This window comes from Archocentrus centrarchus, chromosome 4 (genome assembly GCF_007364275.1).
Source record: "Archocentrus centrarchus isolate MPI-CPG fArcCen1 chromosome 4, fArcCen1, whole genome shotgun sequence".
Taxonomy (NCBI): Eukaryota; Metazoa; Chordata; class Actinopteri; order Cichliformes; family Cichlidae; genus Archocentrus; species Archocentrus centrarchus.
The window spans coordinates 15,944,532-15,959,251 of NC_044349.1; the positions used below are offsets into that span (position 1 = coordinate 15,944,532).

At 41.6% G+C, this 14,720-nt stretch overlaps 1 protein-coding gene across 6 annotated transcripts in view; it reads right to left on the reverse strand.

Moving 5' to 3' along the window:
* Positions 1-51: 51 nt before the first annotated feature.
* The window catches only part of armc9 (armadillo repeat containing 9), a 30,963-nt gene continuing 16,294 nt past the window's right edge, over positions 52-14,720 (reverse strand). For 2 of the 6 annotated variants that reach the window (XM_030727221.1, XM_030727220.1), the window contains 6 exons: positions 14,341-14,439; positions 11,706-11,815; positions 10,771-10,940; positions 10,154-10,259; positions 2,724-2,908; positions 52-450 (listed from right to left, as the gene is read on the reverse strand). In XM_030727221.1, coding sequence (XP_030583081.1) covers positions 428-450; positions 2,724-2,908; positions 10,154-10,259; positions 10,771-10,940; positions 11,706-11,815; positions 14,341-14,439 — 693 coding nt within the window. In that variant the 3' untranslated portion in view covers positions 52-427. Of the gene's footprint in view, positions 451-2,723; positions 2,909-9,961; positions 10,060-10,153; positions 10,260-10,396; positions 10,569-10,770; positions 10,941-11,705; positions 11,816-14,340; positions 14,440-14,720 lie in introns of those variants that run through there. The other 4 variants (XR_004019872.1, XM_030727223.1, XR_004019873.1 and 1 more) reach the window with 4 other exon arrangements.

Sequence of the window (14,720 nt, forward strand, 5' to 3'; positions counted from 1 at the left end):
TGCCAATAATAGCAGTCTAATGGTAAGCAATAAAAATCTTGACAAAAATGCTAACACATCATATGTTTATTTAGAACCACCACCCTAACCCTAAAGCATTGCAACAGAAATATCATAAATACACATAACCACACCTGCAGACTGCAGAAACGCAGGGCCAAAGAAGGCTGCCAGGTGCACAGAGTAGCATGACTTGGGGTTGTGATTATTGTTCAAAATCATATCATGTTACATAAGTAGTCTGTGCTGAAGCCGAGGGGGGGTGGGGGCACAATCCTACACGTTGTTCCACCCACTCCTGCTCCTCCTCTTGCCACTGAGCCTCGACCATCCCTGTTTGACCCTGATCGTAACCTAGTGGGATGATGTTACAGGAAGTCCGATTCTCCTGGGAAGATAGTGCTACCCTGTGGTGACAGCTCCCTCCTCACCTCCTCTTTGATTGCTTGCCTGAAGAGAGAGGAAAATGGGAAGGAAGAACGGTTGGTAGGGTGATTAGAGGCAGAGAAATTAGAGGACATTCAGACTTAATTCATCAGTAAAATGTGAAAAAAAATTAAGCCTTGCAGTCATGTATCTATGTATGCAAAAAGTAATCATTAAGTTTCTGCCACTGTGTAAGAAATAGTGCGTTAAAATTAAATATTTTATATAGACCTGTTTGTGTGTGTGTGTGTGTGTGTGTGGGGGGGGGGGGGGGGGGGGGGTGCTGCTGCTGAAAGACGGCTTCTCTGGTTCAATGGAAACATAAACCTCAATCTGGTAGGACAATGCAGCATTTTCCACATTGTGGGTCAGCAGAAACTCCTATCCTTATTTCCACTTGCTAAGTGGGTGGCCCAGTGAGCCACACAAACACGTTTTCTTTACCCAAGGGAGCCTTTCTGTCAGTCACTGCAGATGTGTATACCAAAAACATTTAAAAAAAAAAAAAAAATCAGCCTAAGGAGAATCTTGTCTCAAATACAATACAGGTTATTTTATATAGCATATCTGTTTGCTGTGAGATGAGATATGATTAAGTGACATCCTTGAGTCAACAAATATCTGACATTCTCCAGACCTCAGAAGTACAACACACTGACAGGATGTGGTGGCTTTGAGCAGCTATTAGGTCCCATTACAAACTTTGTGGCAAGGGCACCCAACATAAGAGCCGGAGGTAATCCCTCATAAAATGCAATTAGGATGCATGGACAGATGTTATCAGCCAACTAAGAGCACCAGAACATCCCTGCAGTGACTCCAGCTGTATGTATAAGACATGAAATTGACAACAAATAAAAATGGACCCAATATTAGGTCTGACAGTCCAGTGCCTCTAATAAAAAGCTAAGTCAATTTGCTTTTCCCGATTTTTCTTTCTTTTTTTTCCCACACAGCAATCGGTGCTTGCTGTGTTGTTGCCATGTTTGGTATCTTAAGTTGACTTATGCACACTTAAAAAAAAGCTAATGTACTACTTACAACTGTTGCACGATGTCCACAGAGGAACTTGGTGTCAGCTCCTAAGTTCCTGACATTACAGGCAAAACATTAACCCAGATTTATAAGGGGCAATGGTGTATTTTATTATATAAAGACTTCCAGTAAAGAGTGAAAAGTGAAAGTTCATAGTGTAACTGAAGCTCGCAGAAACTGGAGCAGCATTTTTACAGTAAATTTCACTTAAGCCATTGTGTTTCTTGTTTCAGGAAGTGAGTCTTGGATTTCAGAAAATTAGCACTGCATGAAAGACTGGATTTTCAGCCCTGTGAATACTCACAGACCTAGAAGATTACTGACAACAACCAATTCCTCTGTGAATCGCAGGGAGTGGTGTATGTGTATTATTGTACTGTCACCTAAAACTATGCTAAAGGTTCTCTGCATAGAGTAGGAATAAATGTGAAATTGTTGTGAGATGGAGATTTGGTGACTCTGCCATAGCCAGCCAGTAAAGATTTTACTATACTCTGCATCTTTGGTTGTGTTAGGTCATTATGAATAATGCCACATCTCAATAACAATAATTGTTTTATGGATTAATCCTTTACACAAGATACCCTGATTTCTTTGATTAGTTTACCAATTAAACTTCCAGATATATGCATTTATATCAGTACTGTGTTCTGAAATGAAAATGCATGCTGGAAAATGGAGACACGAAGAAGCAGGGTGGTGCCAGTATATTGGTTGATATTAGTTATTTGCCAATATATTGCTACTGGCCTTTATGACAGCCAATAATTAAAATAAATAAAGGGAAGCCAGGAGAAACATCCTTCAACCAGCTTCCCTGTTGGCTGATCCATTGGGCAGAGCGTAAATGAGTAATCCAAGACTTACTGTGACAACTGCATTGATATGTCATCTTAGTAATTATTTTGAAATAACTACACATGCAAATGTTAGGGAAATCTGTTTATGTTTTGAGTGTCTTAAAGAAAAAAAAAGATCTTGGCTGATATATCAGATTTTTAAATCACCACATATCTGTATCAGTCTTAGAAATCCTTAATCGGTTAGTCTCTGGAAACAAGGAAACATAAACGCTGCTTATGTCAACTCAAACTGAGAGTGCATCTGCAGCAACCTTTCTCCAAGAGGCACTGAACATTCAAATCAAAGCTGGCCATCTTCCAAAGTGGCTGGCAGAGGAGATAAAATAACCAGCTGGGGCCAAAATCTGCCAACACTGGCTGGTGGCTGGTGTTGATTTCCTACCCTTAACATATGCTTACCTCCATTCCCCCCTCCTCCTGTGGAGCTGGCAGAGCCAGGCTGGCTGCTCTGCTGTGGCTCAGACTGTGAGAACTGAGGAGCCAGGGCCAGGCCTCTACCCTGGTGAGCACTGGTCTGGTTGGCTGCAGTGTCAGGTGTACGAGGAATCTTGGGCTGGCTTGCAAATGCATGAATATAATCACCTCTGGTGACAGGAAAAAAAGAGGAAGAATGAAATGATCAGTTTTTGCCTTGTTGTGGTTAAAAAAAAAAAAAATCTGCCACTAAAATCAGTCAAAGCAATTACAATAATACAAAGAAAAGCAAACCTGTAGGACAGAAATAGTTAACAGTTAAATTAGGAGCTCCAGTGCTGCGTGAAAATTTTGTTACCTCTCATTTCTTTATATTTTGCCAGGAAAATGGGAAATAGGTACAGCAATTAAGCGAAATGTGGAACTACAGCATAGAATATGAAAACAGAGTTTTTTTTGTTTTTTTTTTTTACAATTGTAACAAGCTTGAAAGTCAATAGTTGGTATGACCACCATTATTCTTCAGCACAGCCTGTACTCTCTTCAGCAGCTTTCATGTAATTTATTTAAGTAGTCTTCAGGAAAAGTTCTCCAGGCTTCTTGAAGGACAATCAAAGTATGTGTTTGGGATCACCGTGATGTGAAAAAATAAAGTGACTGCCAGTCAGATGCTTTCCAGGTGGTATTGCATGGAGTGATCAAACCCTCTTCTTTTCTGCATTCATAATTCACCAGTATTCCCAACATAACTGGCTAAAATGCAGCCCCAAACCATGACAGAGCTTCCACCGTGTCTTACAGATGGCTGTAAACACTCACTGTTGTACCTCTCTCTTGACCTCCATACATAATGATGATGTTTGATCCAAATATTTGAAATTTGGTTTCATCACACCATTAGACCTGTTGTGTAATTTGGCATACCTCAACCTTTTCTCCGTTTCCCTTCATTAAGAATGGCTTCTTCATAGCCATCCTTCCACTGAGACCAATTCTGATGAGGCTTCAGTGAACAGTAGATGGCTCAGCTGAAGGGTCAGATGCATCTCTCAGGTTCTCTGTCAGATTTTTTTTTCTTAAGAACAGATACTGATCATCTACTGTAGAAACTTCACTTCTTTTGTCCTTCACTTGTCCAGTTTCCTCAAATCTCGATGCTGCACAACACATCAGGATATGCCAAGGTTTTAGCTAATACCTCTTTGGCATTCACTTTGTTGGTGCAAAAAAGCTTTTATAGCTGTCCAACTGTGTTATCTGACTTTTTTTGTAGATTCAGCTAAACAATGGAAACAAATAGTATGCTTTTAGTGGCAAGCTGCTAGTAAAAGTGAAAATACAATTTAAAATTTTTATTTGGTTATTTGTCTGATATGTATAGACAAAACTCTAGTTTATCCCTTGAGTTAGGTGTGCGTTTTATGCTTCATATGTCAGTGTAAAGTTGTTCAGCAAACACAAAATAAAACAAACCAAAAAAAAAATAAACTCTGAAAATTGTCAAAGGTACAAAAACTGGACTGAAAATGTGTGAAAAAGCAGCCAATCTCCAAAGAAAAAAATTGAAAGTCTTGAAAGCAAAATAACAATAAAAAAAAAGGAGCAGTGATTCAAAACCTTTGCACAGCACCATATAACTCATGTTCAGAAAATGACCAAGAAGGGCTTTTGAGACACAACAAAAAACTATCCTTTGTTACGTTAATGTTTTGTTCAAAGCTGTGAAAAAGTTGGGCAGAGCGTTTTTTTGTCAGACCATAAATTTTATCTACAGTAGGGCAAGAGCTCTGACTGGACATGCATCAGTAAATCCCCAGTAGTGTTATCTTTCCTGTGTTTTTCCTTTCTTTAAAGCCTAAACCCTTAAAATCATTGTGACTTCCTTAAAAACAAGAAAGGAGTTACAATCATTCATTTTTAGGTCTATATGGATAATTGAAATAAAAATTTTTTAGAATCTGTCATACTACTTAAAAAGCATGTAAAGCTACCAAATAAAGGCACTGAGATTAAACTTTTCACTTATTCTATTCCAGCACAGTATTACATACAATAATAGAATGTATTTAGACTTCATATCCATTTACCTCTATTCAAATTACACCAATTCAAATTGCATCTAATTTACAATGTGTACCTACTTTATGGTGTACCTGAAAACACAACAGATGTCTCTGTGTCTGAGAAACAGGATCCCAGTGAAGAAACGTCTCTTCTGAGTCCAGTCAGAACCTCTGCTAATGTCCTTATCAGGCAGGAGCCAAACAACCTACATCCTGTGGAGCAATCCTATACCTCATCAAATGGATGGATTTCATTCTGATTTCTGCTCAGGGTGCTCACACTGGCTCCAGCATCTCTGATATAATCTGGTATAACTAAGCGCTACAAACAATGTATTGTATTTCTGTGAAAATGGGTGGAGGTGCTATCCTTACATGTTAAGCCCTTTGGAGTAGCAAACTGAAATTGGTACACATTTTGGAAACATCTGCTCGCTTGGCCTTTGCAAAACTGCTGTGTTGCTAAGACCCTCTTCAGCTCACTATAAAAGTCTTGGTTTCCAAACTTGTGTGAAATGCAGTTACTGAAGTCAGACTCAGCCAGGTTGTATTGTAGTGCTGTTTTACGTTCTGAAGCAGTTTCCTGGGACGCATTACTGTTGGCGGGTTTCAGGAGTCAAGTTCCTCTGGGATTTAAAGGAGAGGAGAAGCAGGGGAGGTTTAATTGAATGGGTCTCTTTGTGGGCACTGCTCGTTTAAACGCATGTCACAGCCTCACAGACCAGCTTGGCAGTGCTGAGTCACCTATCAGTGTTCAGCAACATTTTTGCCAGCTCCCTCCACAGACACACATATCAGGTTCTTACGGGAATACAGTTACTCGGGCTGTTTTTTTTTTTTTTTATTTCTTTGTTTTATCATTCTTAACAGCATTAACTCAGATCTCGTTCTACTTCTCATGGTAATTTGGGACACAATTTTTTTTTTTTTAACCATGCTATTGTTGGCTCATATATTCTGGACACTTGGTTGAAGACAGAAGCTGTCAAATGATCACCACCTGGTGGTGAGTTGTATCAGGTGGTGGGGGACGATGCTTAGATAGACCTGAACGTACAGTGAGGGTGTGCTGAGAACACCTGGAATAGGCCCCAGTCCACGAGATCTTCAACTCCCACCTCCAGCAGAACATCGACAGTGTTACGAGGGAGGCTGAGGACATTATGTCCAAAGGTGAGGGTGAAGCAGCAGGTATGAGAATTAGCACCTTCAAGTCTGAAGCCATGGTCCTTAGCCAGAAAAGAGTGGAGTGCCCACTCCGGGTCAGGGATGAGTTGCTGCCCCAGGTGAAGGAGTTTAAGTATATCGTGGTCTTGCTCACGATTGAGGGGAGCAGGAGAGTGACAGATGGATTAGGGCTGCAGCTGCAGTGATGTGGACTCTGCACCGGTCAGTCATAGTGAAGAGAGAGCTCAGCATAAATGCAAAGCTGTTGATTTACTGGTCAATCTATGTCCCTACCCTCACCTATGGTCACAAGCTTTAGTAACCGAAAGAATGAGACTGTGGATATAAGCAGCAGAAATGAGCTTCCTCCGAAGGGTGGCTGGCCTCTCCCTTAGAAGAGTGCAGTCATTCGGGAGGGGCTCAGAGTAGAGCTGCTACTCCTCCACATTGAAAGGAGCAAGTTGAGGTGGTTTGGGCATCTAACTAGGATGCCTTCTGGCTACCTTTGTCTGTTCTGGGCATCTCCTACCAGGTGTTCCCCTGGATAAGCTGGAAGAGGTGGCTGGGAAGAAGAAGGTTCTGGGCTTATCTGCTTAGGCTGCTGCACCCCGTTACCCGGCCCAGGATAAGTCGAAAATGAATGGATTGTTGACTCAATAACACTTTTTTAAAAATATAAATTTTGCTTTTATGTTTTTTGCTATTTAGAACCCCCCAACGACCCTGAACAGGATAAGCGGAAGAGGATGGATGGATGGATCTTGTTATATTTTACTCACTCAAGTGCTGAGCCACCCCTCATTTCTTTATATTGGCTGCTTTTTTACTCATTTTCAACCACTCAATCAATGCCAAAGATAACACACTTTGGGTATGTTCACACTGCAGCCTGAAGTGACCCAATTCCAATTTTTTGTGAAACCCAATTTTTTTTTGCGTGGTCATTCACATTTCCAAATATATGTGACTTTGACGTGATCTGTGTGTGAACTGCAGATGAACCTAAAAGTGTCCCGCATGCGCAGTAGAGGACGCAATAACGTCACTCGTACCGAGTGTGCTCAGTGTTTACGGAAGTAAGTTTGTTTTCCTTCCCGCGTCCGCGTAACAGGACGGAGAATAGTGACGTTTGTCGAGCATCAATGTGCAGGTCGGATAAATGCAACCTGGCCGTACAGACAGGTCGCATTTGAAAAGATCGGATACGTATCGGATTTAGGACCACATATCCAAGCGGCCTGGGTCGCATTTGAAAAAAATCGGATCTGTGTTGTTCAGATGGTCATGAAAAGATCGGATAAAGGTCTCATGAGGGCAAAAAAATTCGGAATTGGGTCACTTCAGGCTGCAGTGTGAACGTAGCCCTTTGACAGGTATAAAAATTGTATTTATGTAGCAACAAGGCAATTTTCAGAGAGCTGTTTGCTGTACACTTGGAATATCTCATCAAGCGAAAGACGAAAGAAGAGGTGTTAAGCCTAAAAATAACCCACAGATGAAGAATATCTGAAAGTCATGTTCTTAAGAAATAAGAAAAAACAGAACCTGAGAGATGCATCTGGCCCTTCAGTTGATCAATTTACTATATGGTGAAGCCTCATCAGAAATGGTCTCAGTGGAAAGGTGGGAATGAAGAAGATTTTCTTAAAGAAGGAAAACAGGGAGAACAGCTGAGGTATACTATATGACAGTGGTCCCCAACCTTTTTTGAGCCACGGACCGGTTTAGTGTTACAAAATATTTCCACGGACCGGCCTTTATGGTGTGGCGGATAAATAAGCCACAACAATCTCTGGTCGCAATGGTAATGTTTACACACGCCTTCAAAATATGATACACCTTAAAAACATACATATAGTAGAAATCTCAGTAGGGTTTAAATGCCCCATGGAATTTCACCCAGCATTTAAAAAAAAAAAAAAAATTTAAAAATCCGTCACAAGTGTAAGTCAGATAAAATCCATTTCTTCAAAATTTGGGGTCTAATATCGAATTTCGCTGCAATTGCTCCTTCTTCATCTCTGGATTTGCTTCTGCAAATTTTATAATCTCATATTTTTACTTTTAAGTAGGAGTTTGTAGCTTATGCTTGCCTCCTGCGCTGCCATGATTGTCTCCAGTGAAATGAACTGATATAGACACTAAAGCGATCTCCAGGCGTTGTTAGTGTAATTGTGCATGAACGAGCTGATGGATGGAAGTGGGGGGACGGAAGCTGAGGAGGGCTTTAGCGCTAAACTCATCCGACTTATAGATCACATTTAATTGAAAATGCATTACAATGGGAGCAGATTTTTCATCCGAAGTAGGTGAATATCTGACTGATTTAGGTGGTAATTTTATTGGAATGAACATCAGGAAAAACTGAGACCTGCAGAAGCCATCCGACTAGAGCAAAAATCAGATTTTTGCGACTTCGACTGAGGCGATTTCTACTGTATAAAGTGCATGGAAAATACAACTCACCGTAACGCTGAATCAGTGTGAGCCCTGAGCTTGTTTCTCTGCTGCTCATTTTTGCTAGCCTGTGGGTTGGCTGGGTTTGGCCAGAACACACCAATACAAGCTTTGATTTTACAGGGAGAGTGGCTGCAGAGCCGCTGTAGAGTCAGCTTGATGGGTCCTCCTCACTGCTATCCCCGTGCTGCTAAATAAAAATGTAAATGGACTAGTTCTTGTATGGTGCTTTTCTACTCTTGTTGAGCACTCAAATATTTAAACGAGCGCAACGTAGGTCAACCAACCTATTTCGTTAGACAGGTACGGGAACCAGCGAAGCTTTTGGGTTTAATTTTAGCGGTGACTATCACGTGACCGAGAGAAGCGGCTTGACACACGTCAAGAGAGAGTCATAGACGGATGTAGAGGAGAGGATCCGCCAATTTTTCAAAATAAAACGTCATTCAGCCTCAGATAAGGAAAACGGAAATGTAACTTATTTAGTCTTGCGCGGCCCGGTACCAAATGACCCATGGCCCAGTACCGGTCCGGGGCCCGGGGGTTGGGGACCTCTGCTATATGACACAAGAACTGGACTGAAAATCAGGTCTGATGGTGTGATGAATCCAAATGACAAATATTTGGTTCAAATCATCATCAGTATGGTTGGAGGTCAGGAGAAAGGTACAACAGTGAGTGTTTACAGTCATCTGTAAAACACAGTGGAGGCTCTTGTCATACTTTTGGGCTGCCATTCAGCCAGTGGTGTTGGGAATCTTGTCAAAACTGATGGAATTATCCACCATGCAATACCACCTGGAAAGTGTCTGATTGTCAACTGCTTCACTTTTCAGCAGAACAGTGATCCCAAACATAACGCCAATGCAGTAAAAGCATACCTGGATAGAGAAAACAAAACGGAACACCATCAGTCATGCATTGACCTCCAGAGCCTAGACCTCAATATTATCGAAGCAGTGTGGGACCATTTTGACAGAGAACAGACCCAAAAAGCAGCCAACATCCAAAGAAGAGCCTTGAATGTATTTCAAGAAGTCTGGAGAACTATTCCTGAAGACTACTTAAAGAAATTACAAGAAAGCTGCCTAAGAGAGTTGTGTGTGTTACAGAATATAAGTGGTTATACAAAATATTGACTTTCAAGCTCATTTGAACTGTAAAAACTGTTTGTCTTATATACGCCATCGTTCCATGTGTATTTGCATGCATTACATTTCAGTGCTGCACCTCTTTTGCATTTTCCTAGTAAAATATAAGGAAATGAGAGGTTCAGGACTTATGCACACCTGTGTAACATTTTCTGGATAAATAAGTGAAAGTGAGACTGACTGCCCATGATCAAAAATTTGATCCTGTATAAATTTAGCAGTTTTGGTTTTTGTCTTTATGTTACTTTTTTTTTCATAATTCCTGCATTATAATAAAACAATATCACTCCTAATCCTAATGAATGCACTCAGCTTGAACACTGTTATGTAGAACATGAGAAGAGAAAAAGAAAGCGAATTTAAAAACAGCTCAATTCGCTGTTACCTTCTTTCTTCCATCTTTTTCCATCTCTGAGTCAACTTTTCTCTCACTCTTTCCTCTCCCTGGAAATGCAGCAACTGGACCTTTAGCTGTGTGACAAACTGAAGTATTGGAAGTATTTGTACTTCATTACTTCCCACTTCTGAGTCTGAGTGTGAGTGAGCTCAGTTAACATGTATGTGTGTGTCAGTTTACCTGGTAGTATGTCCATTGCTTTCCTCCTGGGAACATCCCTGTTTGGGTCTACCTTTATATGGCCTTTCCAATTCTGACTCCTGGGACAACCGCCCACACTCAGAGTCTGAATGAGTGAAATAAGTGTTCAAAATACTCATTTTAGAAGTATATCAAAACATTAGGCTTTCAAATCTAACAAAAGTAAAAGCTTAAATAACAAAGTAAAAGGACAGTTAAGCACTAGCAAGCTCACAAGCACACCTTGATGCCATCTTTACATCATTTTTATGGAAAGGCAAAATAAGGTCATTAGCCATTTGGTGCTCATTTTGCTGAGTCTTTATCCCTTATGGTTTCTGAGGAATTTGCTGGAACTTCCTTGTTGGAACTGCCTTTTGTTGCTTGTGGACACTGGGCATCACATCAAATAAATCTAATATAAAACCAAATAAAAAGCAGCGGATGGAAGGGAAATTAGAATTTTCCACAAAATGCAGCTCATTTTTATCGCACAGTATCTATTAAGTGTGAGTAATCTGAGTGTGAACATGTGATGTACAAACATGGTCAAAGATGTAATTCTGCTGCTACTTGCAAGTTAATTTTGAAAAACTTTGGAAAGTTCGATCACCCACCAACGCTGTGACGCAGGGACTCTGCAGTGCTGGGGCGACTGCCGGAGCGCGTAGGAGGTCGCGAGTTGTATTGAGAAGGAGGCAGGCTTCCTTCCTCGCTCTTCTGTCTGCTCACAGGGCATTCCCTGTCCCTATTACTCTCACCTCCCCGACTGCTGGGACGATAATCCCTCCATATGACACAAACACAATCTCAGATTAAAAATTTGCATGAGGATCTTCATGTTAGTAAGAGATCTATTCCTTTTAACTTTAAAAAATATATATCTTGACGATTTTCCTGATCTTTATCAGTGCCATTTCTAGTTGGTTATACAACTCTCTCAAAGTTAATATTAAACTGTGTAAATAGAAGGTCAGGATTTCCACTGTCTGTCTCTGAGTTGGTGGACAGAGCAAGCAACTGGCTTTGTCAAGGCCAGGCAAGATGCTTCATAGCTATCATGTTTATTACTTTCAGTCCTCACTGAAAGTAATAAACATGATAGCTATGAAGCATGTTTATTACTTTCTGTCCTCACTGATTCCAGTTCGAGTCAACTGACTCATCCATTTACAAGTTTTGCAATGATAAACAGCAAAATGGATTTAAACCCTTTCTGCCTTTAGCTCATGTAAATAGTTTTAGCAGCTAGAGAAACTTCATTGTCCAAGTATCCAAAAGAAGAGGTGGCACAATTATTGTCCAAACAACTTACAGGTTAGTCTCTAATCTATGTGCTATTATTCTTGAAAGAAATGAGATCAGTGTCTTCAATCTAAAGATCTTTATGATAGCCTGTAAAATACTGCTGGCCACCAGTGCTACCCCTCAGCAGACTCTTTAGATGTCATTTGTCTTACACATTTTATGGCTCCACTGACACCACAAAGAAGTGTATTACCTTAAGAGTGAACTTGAGTTGGGCTTTTCTAGCATCGTTTATTTAACTTACCCCACACCAATATTACGATAGGAACTAGGGGTGACTGGTCGTTGTAGAGGCTCATCAGCAGTTGTTTGTGGGGTTGGTTTCCTCTTCACTTTTGTCATGTTGGTCATAATCTACACAGTCATACACAACAAATGATTAACATACTGACAGAAAAAAGAAAAAAAAATACATTTGGAGCACATTTCCAAAATGTTATAAATTTGTGTTAGTAGGTGAAAGATTGACTGATGTGATAATGTACTGTAACTGTAACATACATCATTTGTCACTGTAAAAGGATTGTTTTCTGTTGGGTATATTGGTGCCAAAAGCATGAGCAGTCTTGAAATCACAGTAACACCCAGGTGAAACAGATCAGTAAAAATAACAAATCAACACTTGGAATGTCAAGGCGCTTTATATTGTAAGTTCAAGACCGCACAATATCAATCAGTGACATAAAGTAAGATGTCCTACATTTACGGAGAGCTTTTTTTTTTTAATAATAGAACAACAAACTTTTTTTTTTCTCTGGCTAAATGAAGATCTTCTAAATGAGTGAGATGCCATTTTCTCTACAGCTTATAGGTTATCTGCTTTAAGCTGTGCGTTTTTGAGTTATACCAGGGAGTCAGGCACTTCTGATTTGAGGCTCTCTTTTTCAGAGGAGCCACAGTATCCAAAGTCGTAAAATGAGGATATATAAAATTTCTTATGAGATAATCTACCTCTGAGAGAGTAGAGTTTAAGTAGCTACTCTGCACTGTGTTAGCACATGGCATTAAAGACCATAATAACGGACGAATTATATCTTTAAACTTAGTTACGTGGATAGGTGCTCACCTCACAACTTGCTGGTTCAAATCCCTGCCTGAGCGCATGCTGTCATTGTGTCCCTGGGCAAGACACTTAACCCACATTGCTTAAGTGTTGGTGTTTGGTGGTGGTTGGAGGGTGTGAATTGGCAGCCACGCTTCTGTCAGCTGTGGCTACATTAGTAGCTTACCACCACAAAGTATGATTGAGGTGTGCATGAAATTGTAAAGTATTTGTATTTGAGTACCTTGAAAAACGCTATATGGGGCTAGGTCGTGGGGGCAGCAGCCTAAGCAGAGAAGCCCTCTCCCTTGTATTTGCAATCTTATTCTTTCGGTCACTACCCAAAGCTCATGACCATAGGTGAGGGTAGGAACATAGATCAACCGGTAAATCGACAGCTTCGACTCAGCTCCCTCTCTACCACAACAGACCAGTGCAGTGTCCACATCACTGCAGACGCAGCCCCGATCCGTCTGTCGATCTCCCGTTCCCTTCTCCCATCACTCGTGAACAAGACCCGAAATACTTGAACTCCTCCACCTGGGGCAGGAACTCGTCCCTGAGGTGGACAGGGCACTCCACCCTTTTCCAGCTGAGAACCATGGCCTCAGACTTCGAGGTGCTTATTCTCATTCCCTCCTGAGTCGTGTGACGGTTTGCCAGAATCGCTTCGATGCCGTCCGAAAGTCTTTTTCCATAGCCTCACCGAACTCCTCTCACACCTGAGTTTTCGCTTTTTGCCACTGCCCAAGCTGTGTTCCGCTTTGACTGCCAATACCCAAAGTCCCACAGGCTAACCAAGCCCCATAATACTCCTTCAGCTTGATGGCTCCCTTCACCTCTGGCGACCACCATCTGGTTCGGGGGTTACCACCACAACAACAGGCACCAACCATCTTGCAGCCACAGCTCTGAGCAGCGGCCTCAACAATGGAAGAGCAGAAGATGGTCCATTAAGACTCAATGTCCTCAGCCTCCCTCAGAATGCTGTCGAAGTTCTACCGGAGGTGGGAGTTGAAGATCTCGCGGACTGGGGCTTCTGCCAGGCATTCCCAGCGCACCCTCACAACACGTTTAGGTGCGCCAGGTCTGTCCAGCATCTTCCCCGCCACCTGATCCAACTCACCACCAGGTGGTGATCAGTTGACAGCTCAGCTCTTCTTTTCACCCAAGTGTCCAGAACATACGGCTGCAGATCTGGTGATGCGATTATAAAATCGATCATTGACGTGTGTCCTAGGGTATCCTGGTTCCACGTGGACTTACGGACATCCTTATGTTTGAACATGGTGTTCATTATGGACAACTGTGGTTTGCACAGAAGTCCAATAACAAGACACCATTCGAGTTCAGATCAGGCCGTTCCTCCTAATCACGCCCCTCCAGGTCTCACTGTCATTGGCCACATGAGTTTTGAAGTCTCCCATCAAGACAATGGAGTCACCAAATGGAGGACCCTCGAGCACCCCGCTCAGCGACTCCAAAAAGGGTGGGTACTCTGAACTGTCATTTGGTGCATAAGCGCAGTCAGGACCTGTTCCCTGGCCTGAAGGCACAGGGAAACAACCCCCTCGTCTACCGGTGAAAACTCTGACGTACAGGCAACAAGCCAGGGGGATACGAGAATACCCACCCCAGCTCGCTGCCTCTCACTGAGGGTAGCTCCAGACTGGAACAGAGTCCAGCCCCTCTCCAGGAGACTGGTTCCGGAGCCCAGGACATGCGCTGAGGTGAGCCCAACAATATATATATATATCTGTGTGTGTGTGTGTGTGTGTGTGTGTGTGTGTGTGTGTGTGTGTGTGTGTGTGTGTGTGTTTGTGTGTTTTGCGCTTACTCCCAGGTACTCGGTGGTGAGCAGGCTCTCCCCAGACAGTTCTTTGTGCTGTGGCTGAAGAACTTCCTCTTTATCTATGTCAATCTCCATTAAATCTTCCTGTCACAATGTCACAAAGATAATAAATCACTTGATAAAGAATTTGTGTGCAGTGCCAGTAATGCATAACATGCACTGAATTAATGTTTTTACAACTTTCAAAAGCCCTTTCAGAATTAAACATTATATAAAAGACTCACAGGGTTGATACAGAATGATTTTTATTGGGTTAATCTGGCATTCCTCAGATTGATAATTAACTTTTTCCCATTAAGTATTTATTTAAAAATCAGTACAATTATTGGCAGCTATTAAAAAAAAAAATACCCAACCCAACATCA